Below are 26,606 nucleotides of genomic sequence, written 5' to 3' on the forward strand. Positions count from 1 at the left end.
GAGTCCAGAGGCCTTCAGTTAAATAAATGATTTGGGGATTAGGAATAAATGTTTGAAAACACATGGACTGTACGTAGGCCGGTCATGAATAACTGTTGGCTGCATGAAGAGCTTGCCAGTTTTGAAAATGCACGTGAAACAATTATCTTTTTAAAACCCAGGCACAGCTCATACATACCTGGGAGTGTTCTTTGGAAGGTATTAAAAATGATGCATTTGGGGCTTTAAAACTAAAGCTGAGATGTGATTTTTCATATTAAGAGGTGCTCATCAAGTATGAGTCCAGACGTGAGTTTGTCCCCCAGAGACGCCTTCTGGTCTTCAGCAGTTTATTTTCATGGTGTCTCAGAATATTTTCATCTCATTTTTAAAATTCTCACCAGTCCTGAGAGTGGGCCCATCAGACAGCATATGGTGCAGCGGATGGAGAGGGGGAGTCCCACGGTCCCGGGACCCTCCCAGTCTCTCCCACTCGGAGCCCCCGCCCTGATCAGCCTAGACAAGGAGAAGCAGAAAGCGCGCTCCACTCGTTCCTTCCTCTCCTGCAGGGGCTACAGGAGGAGGGGCTGGACCTGGGGGTGCAGGTGGAGGCCATGAGGCCTCTCATCCAGGGGAACTCCCACCACCAGCACAGAATGGACAAGCTGTCCTCTGACCACCAGATCCTGCACCGGTCTCTGGAGGTAAGGGGCCAGCGGAGGGTCTGTGCTGTGACAGAGACATCTGACACTCCTGGGGACTTTCTCCCTCTTTTCTTCCTTCGTTCCTTCCAACCCTTCTTTTTCTTTCTCCCCTCCTGTCTTCCCTTCCTCATTCATTCAGGAGCACCTCAATTACTGAGCACCTCCTGTATGCCAGGCAGTGTTCTGGGCTCTAAGGATTGAGGCAGCACGAGCAGGACAGCCAAGGCCCCTGCTCTCCTGGGGTTAAGTTCTGGTGGGTAGATGGACAACGGAGTCAGCAACAAGTTAAGCACACCATTCCACGTGTGCCAGGAGGCCAAAGCACGGACCAGGCCGCACACACGCAGCAGTCCCCGGCACGTGTGCTGCGGTAATGCAGGGGACACGGATTCAAGCCCTGGTCTGGGAGGATCCCACATGCCGCAGAGCAACTGGGCCCGTGAGCCACAACTACTGAGCCTGCGCGTCTGGAGCCTGTGCTCCGCAACGAGAGGCCGCGACAGTGAGAGGCCCGCGCACCATGATGAAGAGTGGCCCCTGCTTGCCGCAACTAGAGAAAGCCCTCGCACAGAAACGAAGACCCAACACAGCCAAAAATAAATAAATAAATAAATAAATAAATTAGAAAAAAAAAAAGAGAGAAATAAAAGGAGAGTAATTATAATAAAATAATGCCTTATAATAACCTATAATGGAAAAGAATCTGAAAAAGAATATATATACATATATACATATATATGTACATATAACTGAATCACTTTGCTGTACACCTGAAACGTTGTAAATCAACTATACTTCAATTTAAAAGATAAATAAAATTTATTTTTAAATAAACCACTGGTGGCGCAGTGGTTAAGAATCCACCTGCCAATGCAGGGGACACAGGTTTGAGCGCTGGTCAGGGAAGATCCCACACGCTGAGGAGCAACTAAGCCCGTGCGCCACAACTACTGAGCCCGCGTGCCGCAACTACTGAAGCCCACACACCTAGAGCCCATGCTTCACGATAAGAGAAGCCACCGCAGTGAGAAGCCCGAGCACCGCAACAAAGAGTAGTCCCCGCTCGCCGCAACTAGAGAGAAAGCCCGCGCGCAGCAACAAAGACCCAGCGCAGCCAAAAATAAATAAATACATTAAAAGAAAAGAAAAAGCCTATGTCATAAAATAACCTTTTAGAAAAATAAAATAAAATAAAATAATGCCTTTTGATGAAGTAGGTGCTCCAAGAAGGCTACACCAAAGACACCGGAGGTGGTCAAAGTGCACTCGCTCTACTCAACAGCTACAAATGCCTCTAGTGATGAGAGTACTGGAGTAAGACTCTAAGCTCGGGTCACAATAAACAGGCTTTTCGCCTCTGTGGACATCAGTAGGACATGAGAAAACCTTGCGAGGTGTGGGGTAGCTCTGCATTGTTGGTCTTAATCGAGGCATAAGGTCTGGATGAATGCATTTAATTCCATTTAATAAATTAACAGCGTGTGGTCTCAAGGTTGGGGCCGGGGAAGTAGAGAAATAGGTAGGAACCACTGTCCTTGCTCTTCAGGGGCCTGCAGAGGCCACAGAAGCAGCAGACATCAGCTTTCATGCCTGCATCCAAATGATGAGCTAATGGATTGTTATAATAATTAGAAGTATTAGCTGAGCATCGCCAGGATTGCAAAATGGTGATATTCCATTTCTCTCATACTTCTTTCTTTATTGTTTAAATGCTTCTTCAAAGAAGTATTGCCCGTCTTTTATGATTTTGGTGCTCGGTGCTTTTTAAGTCTAGTGAGTTCTAATAAGTCCTTCCCCCATAGCCCAGGAGATCTTCCTGTCCCCCTGGGGGGCACATACTCCACTGAGCAAGGGGGGTGGCTATTGAAGGCATTGCGTCTGATTTTGGTGCACAGGGGATAGGAGGAGACGGTGGTAGCGACAGTGCAGGGAAGTCCCCAGCTTCTAGTGGCAGCCAGTGGTGTCAGCCAGTGCCTGGAATGCAGGAAGGCAGGCCCTACGGTGGCCCAGCAAAGAATCACAAGGACCTAAACTGAGAATCACAGCAGGAGAGGGGACCACAGACCCTGGGGTCTGACTGGCCTGTGGTGGGCTGAGAGGGAGGGGCTTCGAGGGTCTCAGGCTGGGTGACCAGGAGGACAGAGGATGGTTACTCTGCTGGATACAGCACCCACCTTTTGTGGAAACAGAGATGAACAAGGTCCCAGAGAGCTGAGCCATGATTGACTCAGGGGAGGGGAAACAAAGCAAGACCACTTTAAAGACTTTTTATCAAAGTATAATCATATACAGAAAAGTGAACATCTAAGTATGCAGCTCAATGCATTTGTAAAAACAAAAAATCTGCGTTACCAGCACCCAGATCACAACACAGAACAATACCTGTCCTCGTGCCCCCTCCAGTTGCTGCCTGACACCTGCAAGTAACCCTGACCTTCGACTTGGCATGGCATCGATTGGGTTTGCCTGATTTTATAAGTTACTTCAAATGAGTCAGACAGAATGTTTCATTTTGTTTCTGGCTTCTAGGTCTCTACATGATGGCTGTAAATCCATCCATAATGTTGCACTAGATTGTTGTGTAGATTGTTCATTCTGGCTGCTGCGGAGGTGAAATATTCCATCCTGTGAATGTACCTCAATGCATTTATCCATCTACCATTGACAGGCACTTGGGTAGTTTCCAGTCTGGGGCTCTCACAAGTAACAGCACACATGTGCCTTTTGGTGAAGATATGTTCACATCTGATGGGTTACATGCAGGAATGAAACGGTTGGGTCATAGGGATGCCAGTGTTGGGTTTTAGTAGATACAGACCTACGGTCTTCCCAAGTGGTTGTACCAGTTTACGCCCAAACCTGTGACGGACGAGAGCTCCCATTGCCCGCACCCTCACCCAGAGCTGGTACTTTCCATAAAAGTATGACAGGCTTATAGGCACTTTAAACCAGAGTTGGTCTTTCTGGGGTAAATTCCTTGCTCTGTGAAGAAGAGAAGACCAACCCCTCATGTTCTTGGCTGGGTGGGGAGCCCTGGGGGCCATCCTCCCCTGGGGCTCGGGCAGGGCTGAGGGTCCTGCAGGGTGGGGTCTCAGCCTGGGTCCCCCGGGGCTGTGCTGCAGGACCTTGTGGACACGTGCCAACAGAGCGTGCGGGAACATTGCACCTTCAGCCACGAGCTTCTGGAGCTGCGACAGTGGATCTCCGTGCTCACACAGAAGCTGGAGGCCCACCGCGGGGACACGGGCCCGTGGGATGCCCAGTCCCGAGAGGTCGAAGTCGAGGTAAGAGGGCTCTCCCCACAGAGAGATTCTGTCCCCTGCATCCCAAAAAAGCAGGTTTGGGGAGCCAGTGCTCTCATACTGGGGAGCAGAGACCCCCTCTCCCCAGGACCTTACTCTGTGTGTGTGTGTGTCCTTCAGAAGCTGCTGGACGAATTCCCGGGGAAGGAGGCGCAGCTGCCCCTGATTGAAGCGCACGGCCGGCTGGTGATGGAGAAGTCTTCTCCGGAGGGGGCTGCTGTGGTCCAGAAGGAGCTGCAGGAGCTGGTGGAGTCTTGGGGGGCCCTGAGGCTGCTGGGGGAAAGCCTGCTGAGGTGAGAGGGCGCCCGGCTCTGCGCCTGGACTCGGACAGCCCCCTTCCCAGCCAGGGAGAGCTCAGCCGCGCTCCTAGAACAGATGGCTGGGGTCTGTGTGCCAGGCGTGGCGCCAGCTGCCCCCGGGCATCTCCAGGCAATTCTAAGTAGAGGCACTAAGAGCAAGGAAATGCCTCAGCTTGGGAATTAGCCTCCAGCCCCTTCTGGCTTGGGCCTCACCTGCATCGATGGGTATATGCACCTTGATGACAGTAACGTGAGTCTCTAGCAGGAAACTGGAGATGCAGGTGCCCTGGGGAGGTTCTGACAAACCCGAAGGACAGGCATGGGCTTGTGAAGACCAGAAGTCGGCTCCCACAGCCTGGTGCCCTAATTCTGTTCCTTCTCCCGTGACCCGGGGAGTCCCCATCCCATCACCACGTTGACTGGGCTGATTTGTCTTCTCAGCCTCATCAGAAACCGGCAGCTGCAGAGGATGGAAGTGGATTCGGGGAAGAAAATGATTTTCACCAACAACATCCCCAAGACCGGGTTTCTCATCACCCCCACGGATCTTATTTCCCGACACCACCGTCAGGTGAGTCCGTCTAGTGGGGCTTCCGGGGAGGGACCAGATCCTGAGTGAATTGATGGTGGGAAGCTGTCTCCAGCAAAGTCCCTTCCCTGCCTGGGGCCACATGCTCAGCTCAGGACTGGACCATGTCCCATCTCAGGTGAGCCTGCCCGGTAGTGGCACAAGAGCTCCCTGTGCCACTGGACGAGGAACTCTGAGACCCCAGACCCAGGGGTCCCCACTAGGGAAGGTCCCAGGCATCCCTCGGGCAGACAGGCCCTCACCCTCAGAAACCCCGGCTGCTGCCTTTGCAGGGAGGAGTGTCGGAGTTGGAAGCTTCCTGCTGACCCCAGATGCAAAACTGAAAGCACACAAGATGGGTATTTTTTGTGCCCTAAACTGTATTTTGTAAAAAGAACTAACCTAACTACATTGTATCATCCATCCCTTCCCTTGACTGGCTTTAAAAAATGAAACCACATTGAAAAGAAATCCATTCCTTTTTCTTCAAAGACAACACGTCCGTTTAGTTGTTTTCCCATTCATTCTTTCATTTCCCCATCCAGAAGGCACTTCTGACTGTTACTATGTTCTGAGGGCTGTGCTTGGAGCTGGGACACAGCTGTCAATAAAACAGAGACACTTCCAACCCTCAGAGAACGTAGAATCCAGCACAGAGCTTTTCAGATTGTCATGTGCCGCCGGATCGTGTTAAAAGGCAGATTCTGATTCAGCAGGTCTGGGCTGGGGCCCGTCACTCTGCATTTCTACAAGCTCCCAGGCGATGCTTAGGCTGCTGGGCCTCGGAGCACATTTTGAGGAACAAGGAAATGGGAACCACAAGGCCATAGAATAAGGGTTTACAGAACATGCGTTTCTCGGAGGCAGAGGGGCCAGGTGCTATGGCAGCCTGTTGCAGAGTGATGGGACCTGGGGTAGCGAAGTCCTCCTGGGAGAAAGGAAATGTCGGGGGATCCTCACGGCTGAGTGAGAGTCAAGGAGAGGAGTGGAGGGGGTGCATCCCACGCAGAGGAGGCCACGTGTGCAAAGACCGAGGGAGAGAGCACCGGCGCCAGGGGCCGAGATGTCTGTTGGCTCTGGCTCAGAGGATGGGGCAGGTGGCACGGCTGCAGAGCCAGGCAGGGCCGGGATCTGAGGCTCTCAGGCCATGTCAAGGAGTGTGAGAGGCCACTAAAGTGTATAAGTGGGGCTCAGCTGAGTGGACTTGCATTTTAGATAGATCGCTCTGGCCGCATAGCCTGGAGGGGGACAAAAGCGGCAGACGGTGACCACTGTTATAGGCATCCTGGTAAGGGATGATACTGGCTGTCTCCAGGAGACCAGGGAGGCGACAGTGAGGAATGTCCTTGGCCCCTAAACATGGCCACATTGAGTAGAGATGCATTCCTCACCCCACCCCCGGCCCCTAGGTGTCTCTTATCACCGTTTGGGCATCCTCAGCTCCATCCCTCTGCTCAGATGGAATCCCCAGGACTTGTGGCTAGTGGACTGTTTTCAGAAACTCTCATGCATTGGTCATGCTGTGCCTTCCCGCAGGCAACTGTGCGACAGGAGGAGGAAGGCAGCTGTGAAGATTTCTCCCAGCTCCTGAGGAACTTCGAGCAGTGGTTGCAGGTGGATAATTCCAAGCTGGTTAGAATCATCGCCACGAGAACTGCCACCGCCACGGACCTGAGGACCAGAGAAACAAAGCTGCAGGTTTGTTCCCAAGGAAAGGCCCTGCTTCCGAAGGATTTGCCCCCAGAGATGTGCTTGTCGCCAGGGAGTTCTAAAAACAGGAGCACATACATAGCTCTTGAGCTGTTCTGGCTTGTGTATAAATAATAGTTTTAAAACTTTTTTGCCTCAGGGCTTCCCTGGTGGCTCAGTGGTTAAGAATCTGCCTGCCAATGCAGGGGACATGGGTTCGAGCCCTGGTCCGGGAAGATCCCACATGCCGCAGAGCAACTAAGCCCGCGCGCCACAACTACTGAAGCCCGCATGCCACAACTACTGAAGCCCACGCACCTAGAGCCCCGTGCTCTGCAACAAGAGAAGCCACCGCAATGAGAAACCCACGTGCAGCAACGAAGACCCAACGCAGCCAAAAATAAATAAATAAATTTGTAAAAAAAAAAAAAAAAAGAAGAGGAAAACTTTTTTGCTTCAGATATTTTAGAAGAACCATCCATTCATTCATCTGTTCATTCAGCCTACTGCTGTAGTCCCCAACTTGGAAAATATCACCACTAATCACAATTCTTTTATCAGTTAACTCTTGCTATGTAGCAAGCCATTCCAACAGTTTGTGGCTTAAGAGAACAACTGTTTATTTAATTCATGATTCTGAAGTTTGGCAGTTCAGACTGAGGTCAGCTGGGCAGCGCTTCTGATCTTGGCTGGGTGCCCTTGTTTGTAGCCCAGCAGGGCGGCTGTGCTCTGGAGGTTGGTGGGCTGTTCGAGACGCGCATGAGGTGCACCACACATCTCTTATCCTCGTGCAGGACAGCCTGGGCTCCCCAGAGCAGAGGCAGGGTCTGCGAGAGCGAGTGGGAGCCTGCAAGGCCTTTTCAGGCCTAGGCTAGAAACTGGCACCACATCGTTTCCCCTGCATTCTGTTGGACAAAGAAAGTCACAAGGCCAGCTCAGGTTCAAGGGCAGAGAAAATAGACTCCCCCTCTTGATGGGAAATATTGCAAAGTCATATTGCAAAAGGCGTGGATATGGCAGGGGGCTGGAGGGGTAATCCATCTACCACAAGTCTTTCTCCTTCTCCCACATCGAATTAGTCGCCAAGCCCTTCTTGATTCCATCTCCTGGGTTTTTGTTGTTTGTTTCCTCACTACCACTGTCTTCATCTAGGCGTTTATCATTTTGACCTTGACTATGACAATAGCCTCCAAGCTGGCCTCCCTCCTTCCTGTTGGGTCCTCATCTCAGTAATGGCTCATTCTGTAGCCAGAGTGACCGTTCAGAATCCTCAATATGACCTTGTCTTCCCCCAATGAAAACATTTCAGTATAGAGTTCAACCTCCCAAGTTTATCACACAGGGCCTTATTCTGTTGGCTGCCTCTCAAGTGAAATTTGATTGGCTCCTCCTTACCAACCAGGTGGGACCTCCTCGGCCATTTGGAAGGCACACATGACCCTGTCTTTCTCCCTCTAGGAGCTGGAGGCTCGGTTACCAGAAGGTCAGCGGCTCTTTGAAAACGTCCTTCGTCTCAGGCCAGCAAGGGGGTCCTCAGAAAAGCTGGAGGATCTGCGCTACCGATGGATGCTCTACAAGTCCAAACTAAAGGACTCCGGCCACCTGCTGGTAGGTGCTAAGGATGCACAGGTCCCAGGCCCTGGGGAGACATAGCTGGGCCCGCATCCACTCTGCCCCATGCCTCCACAGACCAGGCTGAGGGGACCACTCAGAGAGAGGAGACGGAGACTCATGGGTGCTAGGCGCTTGACTTACAATTTGTCATTTGGCCCTCCTGCCACCCAGTGAGGCTGGAGCTCCAATAACAACAGCTTTGCTACTTACCAACCTGAAACCGTGACGTGCCTCGTCCCATTCAGTGCTTACAGCAGCCCTCTGCCAGTGTAATTGCATCTCCAGCCTTCAGAGTGGGGCTGAGACTCTGAAGAGTTAAAAAACTCACCCAAGTCCACATGGCTAGGAAGGGGCAAAGCCAGCACCAAACACACCCTGGTGTTGGAGGCATGACAGTGGGAATGCCGGAGTGGGAGCTGCGGTCTAGGCCCCCTCCTCCACTAACCTGCTTTGTGACGCTGAGGAAGCACCTCCCCCCAGGCGCCCCCAGGTCTCACACAAAACAATAATAATAGCTAAACTCATAACAGCCTTTATTAAATGCTATGTCCTCATTACGGCCTTATAATGGAGGTATCGTTATTATTCCCTGAGAACTGATAGGGAAACTGAGGCACGGAGGTTAATCCAAGGACAGGGTGGGTGGCCTCCTGGAGCCCTTTAGGCCCTCAGACCCCAGACTCTGAGCTTTGGGGCTGCAGCTTTTCTGGCCCTGAAACAGCCCTGTCGGCCACTAGGTGTCACCCCAGCCCCAGCCAGGCCAGCATGCCTGTGGCCTTGGCCCAGGCCTTCCCAGACAGGATCCCACCTGGGCCCCAGGTGCGTTAAAAAGCTCATTAAATTGAATCACCTGCGGCTTCAGCCGGTCCAGACGACCAGAAGTTTTAAAGAAACACTCCCCTGACAAAATGAATATTCCATTACAGGCTCTGCTGGGCTTTAAGTTTCACTCACTTAACTTCTTTTTTTTTTTTCCCCTTTTCCTCTCCTTCCCTAAAATAACAGACGCAGAGTTCTCCAGGGGGGGAGCCGACTGGATTCCAAAAGGTACGGTGTCTGCCATCTCTTCCACACAGCTAGAGGGCAGGGCGTTTGGAGGGTTGGCGGGCCTGTGACGCTGGGGCAGGACCCCTGGGCTTTCTGGAAGGTTCCATGAGGTCTGAGGGACGTTTCTGGGGAATCGGCTCTGGGCTGCACTGTGCTGGGCCCCGGGGGTCCTTGCTCTCAGGGGTGCACAGAGTTCTCAGCTGCGACACGACACGGGAGGAGTGAGCAAGGACACTGCCGTGACAGCAGTCGTAAACTGGGACGGTCCCAGGAAACCTGGACCATTCCTGGTCACTGGACCTCGCGGCCACCTGAGTAGTAGACGGGCATCCGGGGGGGACAAAAGAGGAAGGGGTGAAGTGCTCAGAGCCCCTCCCGCGGGGCTTGCAGGCCAAAGCAACGACAGTTAACAGCAGTAATCATAGTAATAATGAGGAATAAGAATTATTACTGTAGATGCTACGTGTTGACCATCCAGTGTGTGCGAGGTTCTGTGCCAAATCGCGGTGAGGGCGTTTCACTTAACTGTCCCCTAGACACCCAGCAGGCATCGTTACCGCCATGTTACGCATGAGGAAAACAAGGCAAGGCAAGATCGGAGTGACATGTCCAGTCAAGGCCCACAGCTCCTGAGTGGCCTCTGGCCTCTGCCTCCTAAGCCCACACCTAACCATCCACACTGTGCCTTGGAGAAAGTATCCCTGGGGGCTGGAGGCTCTCCCCACTTCTGGAAGAGCCCAGTGTAAATTGGTGTCCCCAGTGCCACCTTTTCTGAGAGCACGCTTGTCCTGACGAGCGATGGCTCATGACGTGAGCCTGCAACACGCTCTGCTCCAAAGAGCCCCGGGGCCACGAGATCTCTCGGGCCCTGCAGTCTGTGTTCCCAGGGGCTCTGTCCACCTGGACTTCTTGGTCTCCAGCTGGTGTTCATGTCTCCACCTGTGGGACAGCAGGTGTCCCCGGGACCGGCTGGGGCTGTCACAAGACCAATGCTGTGCTCTGGGCCTGGCGTCCACCAGCTTTGCGGCCTTGGGCAAGTTGCTTTGACTCCTGGGGCTTACTTTCCCCATCTGTAAAATGGAACCATCAGTGCCGGCCTTATTTACTTCATGAACGAATTTTGAAGATCATGTGAACTGTTGTTCGTTCTTTAGAGGAGACCCGGAAGCTCTGGTTCCCCCCCTAATTTAGAAGAACAGAGGGCCTCCTCATGAAGTAGGGGAGCAGATCAGGAAGGCAGAGTGGCCCACACAGCCCAGCCTGTGACTCCTGGTGGCGCAGGGGGGCCCAGGGCCCGGCGTCCAGGCTGTCTCCAGCTCCTGCTCCTGAAGCCACTCTGGTTGGGAGCCCCCATCTATGTAGCTCCCAGGCCAGAGTCCAGGGGCAGTCATGTCTGGGTCCTGTGGTGCTTTTGAGTAGGGGGACGCCTGGCTGGCTGACACTGGCCCTCCAGTGCAGACTCAGGTCCCTGGCAGCCTGAAACCGGGTTCATGTGGAGTGTTCACAACCCTACGTTCACTGGCTGGCTCCTCATTCATTCATTCATTCGTTCATTTCACAGATATGTACTGAGCACTGACTTTGTACCAAGCACTGTTTTAGGTACTTGGGATAGCTCACCAGAGCAAAGGCCTGCTCGGGGAGTGCTGGGTGGAGGGTTTTGGGAGAGAGGCTCACACCCACAGCTGGTGTTGCCCGCCCGATGTCGAGTCTCTGGCCAGGGACCGCCGGAGGACAGCAGTGGCTTGAGGTCTTTACAGCTACAGGGTTGATCTTATCTATGACTGTCCCACGTTGGGCACAGTTTCGTGGGATATGCAAAGCAGGCAGGCTCTAAATGGCTAAAAAAAATCTGCTTATTCAGGCTTCATGTAAAAACAAATGGATGTGTGAAAGTTTGAGTTTGGTTCTGGCTGGCTTTTGAGCTCATGGGCCCCCTGTGAAGAAGCAAGCAGCTCGGAAGCCAATCTACAGAGGCCGTCTGGGGCTCCTTTATATGAGCTTGTTTCAGCACAGGTTTCTGGGTCCCACATCCAGAGTTTCTGATGCATTAGGTCTGGGGGGCCCTAGGATCTGCATTTCCATCGAGCTCCCAGGTGAGATGCTGCTGGCCTGGGGACCAGACTTTGAGAACCGCTGCCGTGCGCTCTGGATCTGAGTCCAGCATCCACCATTAGTGTGTGTGACCGTTGGCGAGTCACTTAACCAGGGTTTTCCAAGGAATAAAATGCGGGTCCGCTGAACTAATCGTTCTTATCATAAACCAGCAGATTCTTTTTTTTTTTTTAATATTTATTTATTTTATTATTTTTTTAACATCTTTATTGGAGTATATTTGCTTTACAATGGTGTGTTAGTTTCTGCTTTATAACAAAGTGAATCAGTTATACATATGTCCCCATATCCCCTCCCTCTTGCATCTCCCTCCCTCCCACCCTCCCTATCCCACCCCTCTAGGTGGTCACAGAGCACAGAGCTGATCTCCCTGTGCTATGCGGCTGCTTCCCACTAGCTATCTGTTTTACGTTTGGTAGTGTATATATGTCCATGCCACCCTCTCACTTTGTCACAGCTTACCCTTCCCCCTCCCCGTGTCCTCAAGTCCATTCTCTAGTAGGTCTGTGTCTTTATTCCCATCTTGCCCCTAGGTTCTTCATGACCATTTTTTTTTTTTTTCTTAATTGCCATGTAAATGAGGACCGAGGAGAGGTCTGCAGTCCCTGCCTCTGCTTCCCTTTCTGATGGCAGAGGGATAATGCCACTTCTGCGGGGAGCAGTGGGGGGCATCCTCCCGCTGGTGCGGCTCTGGTGTTGTTTGGCTGGGAGGGGTGCGCACATGCGTGTGTGGGGTTCTGCACATACACACGCAGGTCTGCACATACACACGCAGGTCTGCACATACACAAGCAGGTCTGACAGGTAGAAAATAGGTGCTGGTTTCCGAGGTTGTAATCTTGCCAACTTAAAAACATTCCATATACTATTTTTAGTCCAAAGGAAAGGGGGGAAAAAAAAACCAACCCTGCCCCAAAGCTAATTATTTATGAGCAGTTGGCTCTCCACACTTTTTTCTCTCTGCGCACCAAGCCACTGAAAGCTCCAGCTACGTCAGTGGCTTCAGCCTGCTTGTTTATATAAACAGAATAATTAAGCTTGATTAAATTTGCAGCTGCCTACACACTTGCCAGCTCAGTGCCACCGGATATGTCTGCTTGAAGCAATCAGACACATAAAATGTCATTGCTTTTCGAGCTGCTGTTGGGCTGTGAGTCGACTAAATTCCTGCATCGGTGCAGGGAAGCGGTCCTACCTGAGACAGCCTGTTAGCTGAGGAGCAGATTTGCCAATGCTTGCCTTTGCCGGCGTGAACTAGGCAGCGCCACACGCCCGTGTGCAGGCGTGGAGGGCAGATTCCTCCTGGGCCTCCCATGCTGTGGCCTCTGCGAGATGGGTCCAGATGGTGAGAGACTCGAGAGTGGCACTTTATTCACTTGCCCATATTTCACAGGTTTTAGACTCGTAATTATTCACATTTTCACCTCTCTGGAATGGGGGTGACCTATTACAATCTAGTTTTTCCAGCGAAGACTGGGACTTACTTTTTTCCGCCACCCGGGACACTTTCCACCTGAGATTTCTTTAAATTAAAATCTCTCCTTGGAGGTTGAGTTTTGTATTCCATTGGACCACACTGATTGTGTCAATTTAGATGACCCACCTCTGGGAGCTCTGGACTGAGGTTCAAATTCTCAGGGTAGACTTTATTTCCTGCCCGCACCCAGTGCCAAGATAAGACCTGGGATTTCCTTGCTTCCCCTTTCGGTGGGATGGGATTAACCCTCGGTTCCCTTGACCCTGAAGGCATAGCCCCATGTGGCCCCGGCATTACGTGGGATCTCCAATCAGACGCTCCGTCTTGGTTGTTGGGTCTTTTTCTTTCTTAGCGGTGTGTAAGATAGTGCTGCACCTTACATTCAGCATGGTAGAGCAGAAGAAATATTGTAAGACCAAATCTCAGAACTCACTAAATCTCTTAGTGAGTTTTCCACGTTAGGCAATAACTTTCTCTCACAATAGCTATGCTTTTTTTTTTCTTTTCATTTGTTAGTTCACTTTATTATTCATTCAATAGCTATGCTTTTAAAAAATCATCACTATTAACCGGAGTTCATAGTTAACATTAGGGTTCACTTTTTGTGTTGCACATTCTATGGGTTTTGACAAATGTGTGATGACATTGCCGTGCCATACAGAATGGTGTCACTGCCTTAACCGTCTCCCAGCTCTTCCTCTTTATCCCCCTCCCCTCCCCCAGAGCCCCAGCAACCACTGATCTTGTTACTTCTTTCACTTAGCAACATGCACTTGAGTTTCCTCACTGCCTTTCTGTGGCTGATATTTCATTTCCTTTTACACGGAATAACATTCCATTGTAGGGATGTACCGTTTACAGTCTTTTATAGCCTTTTTCCGCGGTCCAGGATCCAACCTAGGATCACACATTACATTCAGTCATCACACCTCTTTAGTTTCCTCTAAGCTGGGACCAGTCCTCAGTTTTTCTTGACCTTGACCTTCTTGAGTACAGGCCAGATATTCTGTAGAATGTCCCTCACTTTGGGTTTCCCCAGTGTTTCCTTGCTCTGCATTTCTGGAAGGCATATCCCAGAAGTGATGCTGTGTTCTTAGTGCATCTTATTGGGAGACATGTGATATTGATACACCCCCATATTGCTGATGCTGATTCTGATCACGTGATGAAGGTGGTGACTGCCAAATTTCTCGCCTGTGAAACTGCTCTCATTTCTTTTATAATTAATAAGAACCAACTGCTCAGAGACCCTGGAAATACAGCGCCTCTTTCTTACATGGTCACATCCACCGGGTTCTCCAGGGCCTCTTTCCCTCTCACGACTCACTCACTCCCCAGCAGTTCCTTCCTGCCGTGCCTTTGTTCCCCGACTCTAGGCCTTTCTCTCTCTCTGGTCCATCGCTGGTCTGGGTCTCCTTCTAGCTTCAGTCCCAAGGCCCAGGCCTGTGGGATGTTTACCCGGGAGACTCCTCGACTCAGCGTGTCTAAAGCTGACCTCCCTGTATTGCCTGTGTCCAGCCAAACCCCGGTCCCCCTATCAGCAAAGCATCCTCACTACCCAGTCTTCCAAGCTGGATGCCTCTGGGTCACCCTAGACCCTTACTGACCTTGGTTCTGTCCTAGACTCAAAAGAGCCTGGTCATGGATGGATCTCAGATGAGCAAAGATGAGGGAAGGAAGGGAAGGGAAGGGGGCCTTGTGTCCATACATCTGCTGCTGAATGGGGCTCTGTCCTCTCTTGAGTAATAATAAGGTCACCCACCTCCAAAAAGCCAGCTCAGACCGTCTCATCTTTATCCTCCCCAAAACCAAGCCAGGGGGCTGGAAAAACACAGTTCTGTAGCCTGACCATCTCACGCAGGGCTGGCCCATGGAGGAGATAACATTAACCCCGCCCCACCACAGCCTCTGCCCTTCTGTCCCTGGGTGGGAGCTCTCCGCCGCCTCTGAGCATGCCTGGGGAGTGAGTGTGGGCTCTAACGCAGTGCTTAGGCACCAAGAACTTAGTGACGCAGATATTCAAGGTGCTGTGAGCAGGGCCCAGCCCAAGATCTGTGATGTCCTGAGACTCCCTGTAGCAGTCAAGGAGACGCAGCCCCCTGCTGGGGGTTCTCGAGGAAAGCCAGTGGGAGCAAGCCAGCCAGCATGTGGCCTGGCATCTGTCAGAGGGACCTTCAGGGACTGAACTCATTAAGTGAGAGTCTAGTGAGGGGCATTGGTGCTGGTCCATCCTGAATAGCCAGAGAAAAGCTGGCCCCTGCCCATCACCTTGAGCTCTTGGCGCTGGCCTGGAAGCATCTTTGTGCTGGAGAATGAGACCGAACTAGCTCCTGGGAAAGACGCTGCAAGCCCAAGTGGTGTTGCCGTGGGACTTCCATACCCAGGGCCCTGGGTCAGGGTGGGACCAGCTTCAACAGAGGCCCAGGGGGACTTTTGTCATTGTTGCTGCTGTTACTTATGAGAAATGCCACATGGGATGGTGGGAAGATGCTGGCTGTGGAGCTGTGCTGGCAATTTGAGCCTGTCCATGTGACCTTGGGCCGGTTATTTCCTGTGGGCTCAGTTTCTTCCTCTGAGAAATGGGCACAGGGTACCTCCCAGAGCTGGGCAGGAGCTCAGGAAGCCCGTGAGTGAGGAGACGAGCTGAGCGCGGGGCTGGGGTGTGCTCAGTGTTGTTCATTAATGTGTGGAGCCCAGATGTTCTGGGGGAGCCATCAGGACGGCGTGGACAGTTCACAGACAGGTCAGTGAGTGTCTGCGTGGTCACACCACAGGCACTGAGGGAGGAGCAGGTGGCCAGATGCACAGGAAGGGAAAGAGCCTTTTATTCATTGTTTCATTCTTTCAGTAGATGTTTATTGCACATTGCTGAGCATACAGCAATGAACCAAGCTAATGTAGACCCTGCCTCCAAGGAGCCAAGGGGAACACAGACTTTAAGTGGTAACCCAAAGGAAAGGTATTGGTGCCATGAAAATGAGTAATGGGGCTTTTTTTGGTTTAGAGGCAGGGAAGGTTCCCCCGAGGAAGCGACTCACAGGTTGAGATTAGAATGATCAGTAGGAGATAACCAGATGCACTGGAGAAAGGAGGGAAATGGGTCTTCCAGCAGAAGGGATAACCTGTGCAAAGGCCCTGTGGCAGGAGGATGTGAGGGCCTTTAAGGGGCCAAGAGATGGCGTTTAGGGAGAGCAGTGTCTTCCTTTCTGATGGGGCTGAGGAGGTGGATAGTGTCTGATTCTTGGCCCCCCTGGGTGCAGGGGGAAGCTTAGGGGTCTAGTAGAAGCTGCCCATCTGCCCTGGGCAGTTGGAGGAGTAAAGGAATGAGTATTTGCCAAGGACCATTGGCATGTTGGCTCATCATTTGCATGTTGAGCATAAAATGCGTTGCCCTATTTATCCTTATGACTCTGGCAGGCAGGTGTCAGTCTCCCTTTGCCTTGACAGATGGAGGCACTGAGGCTCAGAGAGGCTGAGTGACCTGTCCTAGGCCACACAGCTGGGAAGTGACAGGGCCAGGGTTAGAACCCAGGACTCCAAGCCTTTTCTTTCCCCCACATCCTTTTTCATCAATGGCAGAAGATTAGATCACATTTACTGTGATAAACTCATCTTGCCTGAACTCCTCAAAACTGAAGAGTCTCAGGTTCGTGGGAGATATTGGAGAACTCAAGCAGTTAATCACCCTCCGCAGCATCACCTGTTTCCTCCCCACCACCATGTGCTATCAACGCTCTGCTTCCACACCCTAAGGAATGGGGAGCTTATCACTTCCCGAGGAAGTCCCTTCTCTCTTTGGATAGGTCTAACGGGGCAGAACACACGTAGTACTTTCTATGGGGAAACTGAGGCACAGAGAAGCTCCCAGATCTGGGAAGAGCTGAGATTGTCAATTTCTTTGTTGGCTTCTTAGACAGTAGTCCATGCCTATTTGTGTGTGTGTGCACACGCGCGCACGTTTGTTTTCTAAGCATTTGAGAATCGTATTAAAGTGTGTCTTCTATTTTAAAGGGCATTTTGGAATTCAGGTCCCTCAAAATGAAGATGTGAGCTCTGTGTGAATAGACATGGGGCCGGCAGCAGGACTCCTTGAAAAAGATCACCCCTTGTCAACACTTGTAAATGCAAACATGCTTTGGACCTTCAGAGTTGTTTTCCCCAGAGGATCGTGGCCAAGGCACAACTCCTCACTTAAATAAGCAAAGTGTTAGCTCTGAGAAAGGAGAGGCAAACAGGACCCTTAGACACAGATCTCCACTTGGGAGACCATTAATTACAGGTTTTCAGTTGTGGTGTGAACCCAGGCTAGGGGGGGCCTACATGTTGCCTCACCCTCTTTCCCTCTCCTGGGTGGGTCAGAGATTTGGAATCGGGCAAAGTCAACATGAAGTGTCAAAGGGTCAATTTAGAGCCCCCAGAGACTGAGGCATTGCTACATGAGTCGAGTAGGTGGGTAAGAGCACGTGGCAGCCAGGTCTGATCCAGCCTGGCAGCTGTGGGAAGATCCTGTCTCCTCTGTGGACATCGTTCAGCTATTTAAATGACTTATCACACACACACACACACACACACGCTCCTGAAGTCACTGCTGAGATAAATGCAGCCAGCAGTGCTTCTCCATTGTGTGGGTTATAAGAAGTCCATTGTGTGGGTTACAAAATCAGTGTCTAGGGCCTTTGGTGAGTGAGAACACCTGAAGTTGGAGGCATAGGGTCAAGTGTTATCAACCTGGAGGAGATAGTTGGGGCAGGAGAGTGGGTGAGATGACTCAGGTATGAGAGGTAGAGAGAGAGAAGTGCTCAGGTCAGAACCTCGCAGAAACACCTGCATAGTTCCTCTCAGCATTAGCCCCACCGCCGTCATCATCACTATCATCATCCTCATCCTCACCGTCATCATCAGTATCATTATCATCATCATCATTACTGTCCTCACCATCCTCATCATCATCATTATCACTATCATTATCATCACTTGACTTGGTACCCTGGAAAGTGAACCTTTGGTTCTTCAGGGAGCCAGTAGGTATATTCTATAATAATAGTACTAGTAATAAGAGCATATATACTTTTTTAAAAAAAAATTTATTTGTGTATTTATTTATTTACTTTGGCTGCGCCAGGTCTTAGTTGCGGCACGCGGGATCTTCGTCGCGGCATGCAGGCTTCTTAGTTGTGGCGTGTGGACTCTTAGACGTGGCGTGTGGACTCTTAGTTGCAGCACACGGGATCTTAGTTGCGGCATGCGGGATCTAGTTCCCCGACCAGGGATCAAACCCAGGCCCCCTGCATTGGGAGCATGGAGTCTTACCCACTGGAACACCAGGGAAGTCCCAAGAGCATATATACTTTTTAATTGGTGTGTAAATGTACTTTGTTTTGAGTCCTCACCACAACCTGGAAAATGGGGGTAGGTGTTTTATCCCCATTTTGCAGAGAAGGAAACTGAGGCTTAGAGAAGTTATTGACGTAGCTAGTGTGCGACAGAGTCTTCACTGGAGCCCAGTCGGCCAAGCTCCTGAGAACTGGGCCCCTGCCCTGCACCATGCTGTATCTTGACTGTGGGGCCTCCACTTTACTGGGTGGCCGGCTCTTGGCTCTGCATTCCCATGAAGTTGTAACTCAGCCAGTCCCTCTAGAATTTAGGAAATGTCCTTTGGCTGCTTTCATGGACGTCGCAGCAAAGAAACCCATTAGACGTTTGGACTTGTGAGATTGGCCTTCAGGTGATACTGAGGGTGTTGATGATGAAGATGTTGATGAGGAACAAGGAGAGGGAGGAAAAGAAGAAGAAAGAGGAAGAGGAGGAGGAGGTGAAGAAAGTGATGATGAAGAACACAGTGATGAACATGGTGGTGATGATGATGATAATGGTGATTATGGTGGTGACCATGATTTAGATGGTGATAATTTTTGTTTTCTTTTATTGTTATTTTTTCAAACCCTGTGTCAAGGGCTGATGTTCAGTAGATTGCAGCAAGGGAGCTGCTCTGCTACTTATGAAACCCTGACCCAGAAGTAGGTCATCTTCAAATGGTTTACATTCCCCATGAATGTGTCTTGTAATGGGTGAGGGGGCAGCCCCCTTTCCACCAGCACCCCTGTTTCCTGGGAAGAGGGGGGCTCCACACTGGGGCACGTGGCGGGGCCAGAGGGGAACTGGCTATCCGAGGCCAACTGGAGCCCTGCAGTGCCGCTGTATGGTTCTGCCTGTGCGGGATTCTGACTTAGAGGTCTTTAGTCATAATCCCACAGATGGTAGCTTCACCCCATTGGCCAAACACATGCACCAAAGATGGTGATCATAGTAATGATGCATAATAATAATGGCAGCAGCTTTGAGTACCTACTGTGTGCCAGGCTCTGTCTCATTGAATCCTCACAACAACTCTATCAGGTAGGTGCCATTATTCCCCCTATTTACAGATGGAAATCTGAAGTTTAGTGAGATTGAGTGACCTTCTTAAGATTCACACCCAGGACTCTTATAACCCGGCAAAGATTTATGTAATCATGGACAAAGCCTGTAACTTTTTTATCCTCTTCCTTTCTGAGTGGTTTGAGAAAACTAGAGATCTTTGTTGCCGGCAGAACTGACATTAGTCCCACTTCACAGATGGGAAAACTGAGGCCGATGCGGTTGGAGAGTCCACCCGGAGCCACTGCCGCTCCTGGGTCATCCCAGCCCTCTCCTCCCGAGCCCACTCTCATCCGGAGCCCACTCACATCTCCTGCTTTGGTTCTGCAGACCCAGCGGTGGCGAGGGCTCGGCTCCCTCTGCCGGAAGGTGTGCTGCGTGGCGCTCCCCCTGCAGCTGCTGCTGCTTCTCTTCCTGCTGCTGCTCTTCCTGCTTCCCGTCAGGGAAGAGGACCGCAGCTGCACGCTGGCCAACAACTTTGCCCGCTCCTTCACGCTCATGCTCCGCTACGACGGCCCCCCGCCCACCTAGCCCCCCGGTGGCGCTCGGGGGACTTTCTTCGCCAAACTTCCATGTGCCCCAGGCTCCTCCGGAGGATGCTGGGGAAACTGGAAAGAGGGGCAGGCCAGAGCCTGCCGGGCTGCATCCATGTAAATACTGTATTGATGTTCCCAGAACAAAATTACTTTTTCTACAGTGTTGTCTTTGTCTATTTATACTAAACATGTACTATGTGGGACTAGGAAATAATGCATAGCACTTTTATATGCTCTCTATGTAAATGCTCAGTATGTATGATTTCATATATGACCTCTATTTGTCTTTGGGAAAATTCCCAGCAGTGTTTTTGTCCAGTGGGATCTTGTGGCATTTTGGCCTTGGTCTGCAGTCAGCCCTGGAAAGCAGGAACAGTAACAGGTCGCTTTTATGGCCACCTCCTATCCAGAAGCCAAGCCTTACACCCAGATGTTCATGAAGAGGACTCTGAGATGTCAGCATAGAAGAACAACACAGGCCCTCACTCAGAGCCCAGTGACTCTTGCTTTAGGTACAATGAGGACAACCATGCTTGTCTGGTTTTTAGAATGACAGCAGATTAGATACTGTGGATTAGAAGCAGGAAGGGTGCTGACCCCAGTCAGGCTCAATGGCAGCAATGACAAGTGACAAGTGATGGAGTGAAATTAAGGGAGGAAACGATGAACTCCAACAAGCAGACCCAGAAGTAAGAAAGCACAGCAGAACGGGGACCTCAAGGAGCCCGAATAGCCCAGACCAGTGATGAAGGGCCTTGGTCGGGACAGTGCGTCTTCAGGGAATGGTTAGATCATGCCACGTGTTCTCCGCTCTGTTCAGGGAGAAAATGAAGGAGAGGAAGCTTATCGTTAAGCTTTCCACGCAGAGAATGATGAGCACATTGTGTGTGTAGCCCCCACCTGACAGTGCTGGGGAAGATGTGTTACCTCCGTTGCTCTTAAGCTGAGTTTTTCATCATCTACGACTCAGGCTGAAGCGACAGAGGGGAGCATCTGCCACGCCAGGGACCAGAGATCGAGGGTCCAAGGTAGAGAGTGGGGGTCCGCCGTGGAGCTCAGCCTCTCTGAAGGGCTCTCCATCCTCCTCCCAGAAGGGACTTTGGAGAGAGGTGGGTTCTGTGTCCCACACATGTGCCCACAAGGGACCCAGGGGCCAGGCGCCCCACCAGGCCCCCTCTGCAGGGGCTTGGCAATCGGGCCCATGAACCACCTGGGCCCTGAGGCTGGAAATACATCCCTTCCTCCCCAAGGAATTCTGGAATGGTTCCTAAGTGCTTCATCACTGGATCATATTTTCCCTAAATCAACACTAAATTTTCCTTTTTTAAAAAATGCTTAGTTCCCACTCTTTACAAATTGATTTTGTCTGTTCAGCTACGCATAGGAGACCAAGAGGGGATGCCTGAGGCCTTGGAAATCACAGTGTTATAGGCCAAGAAAGACCTTTAAACAGAGGGGAAACCGAAGACCCAAGAGGGTCCAGACCCCCAGCACGTGCCGCTCCCCCCTGCTCTCCGGAGCACACGGACCTGTCCTTTCTAGCGCAAGCCCAGCCCCAGCACAGCGCTCAGCGCAGGGACCCAGGCGTCCCTGTAACTAGGAAGAGCTGGACATCCACAGGGCAGGAAAACAGTGTCACCGAGAGCTGACTCAGAAAGCACACTTTTCTCCAGATATTCAGAAACCAAGCCACAAAGCCGTTCTCCACAGGCGATCGCTTTACTGGAAAATCAGGGACTGTGTGAACCAAGACCTCAGGCCCAGGCAGCTGAGCCCAGATGCCCACTGGGTTGCGTTGGTCCAGCCCAAGAAGGTCAGCGCTGTGGCCAGGGCCTTTGAACATCTCCTCTCCCACTCTCCCACTTCACAGCGAGCAGGCAGCGGCCCAGAGAGGGGAAGCAACTTACCCACAGCCACACAGCAAGAGGTGGCCAAGGCCAGAGCTGAGCCTGGTCACCGCTACTCCCAGGCGGCGCCCTGCTCGCTGTCGCCCTATCCCCCCACCCCCATCCGTAACTTCAGAAAGAAAAGGCTCGAAGGATGTGAACACAGTTGTGTCCTGCGTGTGGGCTCGGGGGAGAAGTGTAATGTGTGGGCTGGTGGGTGGGAGTGTCTGCATATATTTTTTAAACTTTGACAATGATGCCATAGAGCTTGTTTGCATAACTTTTTTTAAAAAGAGAATTGATATTTTCATTACTTTCACATAAATGCGGTTCCGATATGATATAACCATCATTTACTGGTGCTTTTCAAGTGTCATCTCTTGCTTAAAGTGGGTGCAGACAACTGTGATTTTTATGACTTTCTAAATTCCTGAGCACCAACCTCGAAGAGCTTTAACGTGCCTTTTGAGAAGGGTGTCGCAGTGGGACCATCGTGTGTTTATTTTTCCTCTGTCCCCCAGAGTGAGAGAGATGGTAAGAAGTGTGAACATCACTGCCCAGCCCAGGGGTGTGTGCGTGCGTGTGTGTGTGTGTGAGAGAGAGACAGAGACAGAGAGAGACAGAGAGAGAGAGAGGAGAGAGACAGAGGAAGGGGGAGGGGGAGGGGAGGAGGAAGGGAGAAACACAGGTGAGCCTGACCAAAGCTGCTGTGACCCTCCTTAGCTGTCTCTCGCTCCCCTGATGAGGGACACCCCTCCCCCAGGGTGGCCACGTCTGGGGCGGTGGGGAGATGGGGAGAGGTCCCTGCTTGCTCTGTGGATCCCGAGATGCCAGCGGCTTCCTTTGAAGTCTGTTATCTGAGTGTCTCTCACTGGTGGCAGCACAGTGACCCCCAGCAAGCCTCTTGTGTTCCCAGCCCAGTCGGGATTGCACCCTAATTCCCTCTCTCATGGGAACTCAGCTAGTGGAGTGACGGCTCCCCCTGCTTCTCTCACCCCAGTAGGATTGTCACCCGTCTGGGTCAGCAACAGAGGAGAGGTGGTCAGGCCATGAGCTGTGAGCACAGGCCCAGCATTAAATACATGGGCCCTACTTTTCAGGAGCTTTCCCAGAAGCCCCACCCAGACACTTCTGTCGACATCTAATTGGTCAGAACTGTGTCACATGGTTCCTCTGCATCTCTCAGGCGTCTGGAAACACATCCTCCAACAAAATGGGCATCTCTTAGCGAAAAGGAGGGGTAGAGTGGATTGGGATGGCACTTAGGTGTCTCGGCCCCAGTCATCCTGACCCTCCGTGTCTTGGTCTCCTGCTCTGTCAGCAGAATTTGGGGGGCGTTCATCATTGAGGGGTGAAAATGACCTTCCACCACTGCCCCCCACCTGCCTCCCCAGGTGACGGGGGTCCCTGAGTTTTTCAAGTCCCTCTCCCTCCCCAAGGTGTCACAGCCATTCCCTCCACACTCAGGACACTTCTAGGTCCACCTTCTTGCAAGACTTGGGAACAGGTAAATAAACCAAAATAAATCCAGTGCCCTTCTTGGCCAGAGTGTGTGCAGGGGCACCCCCCCACGCGCCACCCCGTCCTGGCCGTGTAGGCTCAGGGATAAGCTTTTTAACACTTGTGTGTCTGCATCCAGCCCAGGAAATTTATAGTTGCTTTAATTTCTTCTGGAGCATGAGTTACTCCTGGGTGCAAATCCTGGAAAGAGTGGCTCTCTTGAGCGTTTCCAGGCTGCCCCCCTTCCCCCCATTTTCCAGCAAACTGCTGAGGCCTGGAAAGGGAACGTGGGAGGACACAGCCATGGGTGGCTCCCAGCGTCCGACTGACGGAGCCTCCTGACGGAGCCTCCGGCAGAGGAGCGGATTCAAAGGATTTAAATCATCATTTCTCCCTCGGTTTCAATTACAAGAGAAAGGCCTTCTATTCGTCAAAGTAAGCAAAAGGGGGAATTCATTTTTAAAAGGAAATTAGAAAGACAAAAGCTCATGGTTTATAAACAGATCTTAAATCAGAGCACCCAGAGCCTGAAAGAACAGTCAGCCAATTCAGCATCCTCCAATGCCTGCCTTTTGGTTGTCATAGTAATGTGACAGCTGCTTACAGGTTGGTACCCAACCAGCTTGCCCAGACAGGGGACAGTAATCATACAGAGCAACCTCAGTTTCCCCAAGGGTCCCAGGCTTCCTTTCAGGAATGCTTACTTCTACGCTCAGCAACCAGAGCACAGGGTGGAAGCCCCTCTTCCTATTCTGATGGAAATGGGAGGGAAGAAACAAACTGAGGACCCGCCAGATGGCCCTGACTCCTTCCAAAACCCTCGCCATGGAATCCTGGTCTTGTTTTTAGATGCTGAAACCAGAGCACAGAGAGGGTTAGCAACCTGCCTAAAAGCAACCAGCTTGTGAGTGAGTGGTTGATTTGGGACTTGTACCCCGGGATGATGGGCTCCAGGCCTCTCCGTGGAACTTCAGCCTCAGCTACTTTTCTTTCCTTGGCAGGCCTGGGCTGCTGCTACTTTGGCAGCCGGTTAGCTAGTTGAGGGTAATGTTCCAGAGGAGGGGTTGCAGGGCTTCTCTCTGATGCCCACTCCCCCAGAGAGCTGACAACACCAGGGTGATGTGCCTGGGGGCAGACACAGGGTGCTTACCATCCCCTGGAAAAACAGAAATAGACCTCCTCTTGCAGGGCAGCTGGAGGGCAGAGTTGGCTTTGGGATGTCGCTGCCTGTAGAACAGTTCTGATTTCTTCCACTGGAGAAAAAAAGAGGCATTTCTCTCCAGAGGCAGTGGCCTTGCATGTTCTAGAGTTTTACAGGCGAGGAAGAAGTGGACAGAGGAAGTTTTGTGTGAATGTGGTGTGTGTGTGTGTGTGTGTGTGTGTACATGTATATGTGCATGTGTGCATGTGAACTGCGTGTTCATCTCCACCCAGAAGCACAGCTACGCAGCCCTTGTTTCCAGCCCTGGGCTTCCGGGCAACAGATATCACCAGCCTGTGGTCTCTGGGAACCTCAGGGTGACCATGCTGCACCCAGGATGTTTCCCCTGATTCCGGCATTTTATGCCTCTTATGGAAGCAACTGGTTGTTCCCCCTGCTGTTCTCCACACAAAGGGAAGGTCAGCTGACCCCCGAGATCTCTGCCATCTGGAAACTCCCTCAGGCTGGTTTGGAAACGATGCCCTCTCTTTTTCTCTGGCTGGCATACAACCTGCTCTTAGAGGAGGACTTAGCTAAGTGGGTCCTAATTTGCCCATTTCTCTCTTGCTCTGTGTGTCTGTGTGTTTTAGAAACCACTGATGTTCAAAGATGCTAAAAACCCAGGAAATGATCATTTAACAGCTTGCGGATAAACATATCTTGGTTTCTGTACATTTTTCTGCTCTCAACCGCTATTTCTTAAAACATTTATAATCTAAATATATGTGAATGTGCAATTACTAGCTCTACATTCTCTTTTCATTTATGTTTGATTTTGTAGGACTCCACTGAGGTAGTGTCAGCTTTTATTCTTTTCATTTGCTTATTTATATTCATACATGTTTTCTTTCAGAAAATGTTTAAGGCAAGATTTGAATGTATACATGCTCAGCACAATAATTGTGAGGGTAGAAATAACCTGTTTATTGATGTACACAATCTATTTTTAACCAATAAATGGATTGGCTAGTTTTAAAAGATCCCTCCAGAATCAAGAAAGAGAGAGAGAGGGAGAGGGAGGGAGGGAGGAAGGAAAAAAGGAAGGAAGGAAGGAAGGGAGAAAGGAAGAAAGAAAGGAAGGAAGAAAGAAACTAGTGATGTTCACAGAATTTGTTGAGCACCTAAGGTACCAGAAGCAGGAAAAATGGCAAGTTTCCAGCTTTGGAGGAATGACCACTTTCCCCTCCATTTCAAGTCCAAAAGACCAGCCCTCTCATCCCAAAGCAGGTGAGCCTGGTGGATTGGTTAGTTTGTCTCGTCACCCCTCTAAAGGGAGGGCTCAGGAACCAGAAGGCACCACACTTCCTCAGAACCCCACCTGGAGGCTTCCCTGCCTCCCTGCAGTCTATCTACCGTCAGTCAAGTCCACAGAGGCCAAGTCAGCCCATCTTTGCTCTTGAAGACCTGGTGACACTAACCTAGTACTGACCAGCTAGCTATTCATGTTGGCTGGACTGGTCTGGTTAATGCACGGTGAGCCAGGCGAGGGCATGGTGGAGAGTGTGTGTGTGTGTGTGTGTGTGTGTGTGTGTCTGTGTGTGTATGTTGATGCTGTGTCCGTGGGCTTTGTTGTCAAAAGCAAAGTGAATTTTTGTCATTGTTTAAAATGTTCTATTATGTAAACAGTAGACACAGGGACCATATCCACTCCCATCGTATTATTTGTGATTGTAAAACACATTTGCAATAAGTTAAGCTTTCTGGGAAGGCAAGCAGAGTGGGAGCCAAATGACTGTCTTGGAACGTGTGTGTATTATCTTGGTTCATATCAAGTCCAAAGCCGGCCGAGAGCCTTCCCTGCCTTCCCTGCTCGGGAGGGAGGGACTCTAGTTTCTTGTCAGTGCTGTGTTTTAAAGTCACGTGAAGTTTTCATCCCCTTTCTGTTGTTCAAGTTGGAAATAGCCATGTTCTCAAAGATGGTTTGACGTTTTTGCTATTGCTTTATGTTTTCTAAAACGTATCTACTTTATGTTTGGAAATAAAAATCTCTATTTTGGCCTATGAAACATTGTGTGGTTTGGAAGTTCTTTTTCTGAGGGAAAAGGGTTTGTCTGAAGAGATTATAAGCAGAAAGATGCCATGTGGCTAAGGCCGACTCGTTAAATTCTGACTTCCGGGCAGAACGGAGGCCCGGTTTTTTCAGGGGTTGAACTCAAGGCAATTGTGTCTCTCAATCCAATGTGAGCATCAAATCACCTGGGAAGCATCTTCATAAATTTTGCCAGCATCGCCCCAGACCTCCTGGGTCACAGTCTCAGGGGTGAGGGCAGGC

General features: G+C 51.0%; 1 protein-coding gene across 7 annotated transcripts in view; it reads left to right on the forward strand.

Moving 5' to 3' along the window:
- SYNE3 (spectrin repeat containing nuclear envelope family member 3) overlaps window positions 1-26,327 on the forward strand; it is a 93,895-nt gene extending 67,568 nt beyond the window's left edge. For 6 of the 7 annotated variants that reach the window (XM_068541079.1, XM_068541069.1, XM_068541025.1 and 3 more), the window contains 8 exons: window positions 549-683; window positions 3,806-3,967; window positions 4,106-4,278; window positions 4,726-4,855; window positions 6,389-6,550; window positions 8,000-8,149; window positions 9,161-9,202; window positions 19,542-26,327. In XM_068541079.1, coding sequence (XP_068397180.1) covers window positions 549-683; window positions 3,806-3,967; window positions 4,106-4,278; window positions 4,726-4,855; window positions 6,389-6,550; window positions 8,000-8,149; window positions 9,161-9,202; window positions 19,542-19,742 — 1,155 coding nt within the window. In that variant the 3' untranslated portion in view covers window positions 19,743-26,327. The remainder of the gene's footprint in view (window positions 1-548; window positions 684-3,805; window positions 3,968-4,105; window positions 4,279-4,725; window positions 4,856-6,388; window positions 6,551-7,999; window positions 8,150-9,160; window positions 9,203-19,541) is intronic. The other variant, XM_068541033.1, reaches the window with a different exon arrangement.
- The last annotated feature ends 279 nt before the right edge of the window (window positions 26,328-26,606 follow it).

This window comes from Eschrichtius robustus, chromosome 1 (genome assembly GCF_028021215.1).
Source record: "Eschrichtius robustus isolate mEscRob2 chromosome 1, mEscRob2.pri, whole genome shotgun sequence".
Taxonomy (NCBI): Eukaryota; Metazoa; Chordata; class Mammalia; order Artiodactyla; family Eschrichtiidae; genus Eschrichtius; species Eschrichtius robustus.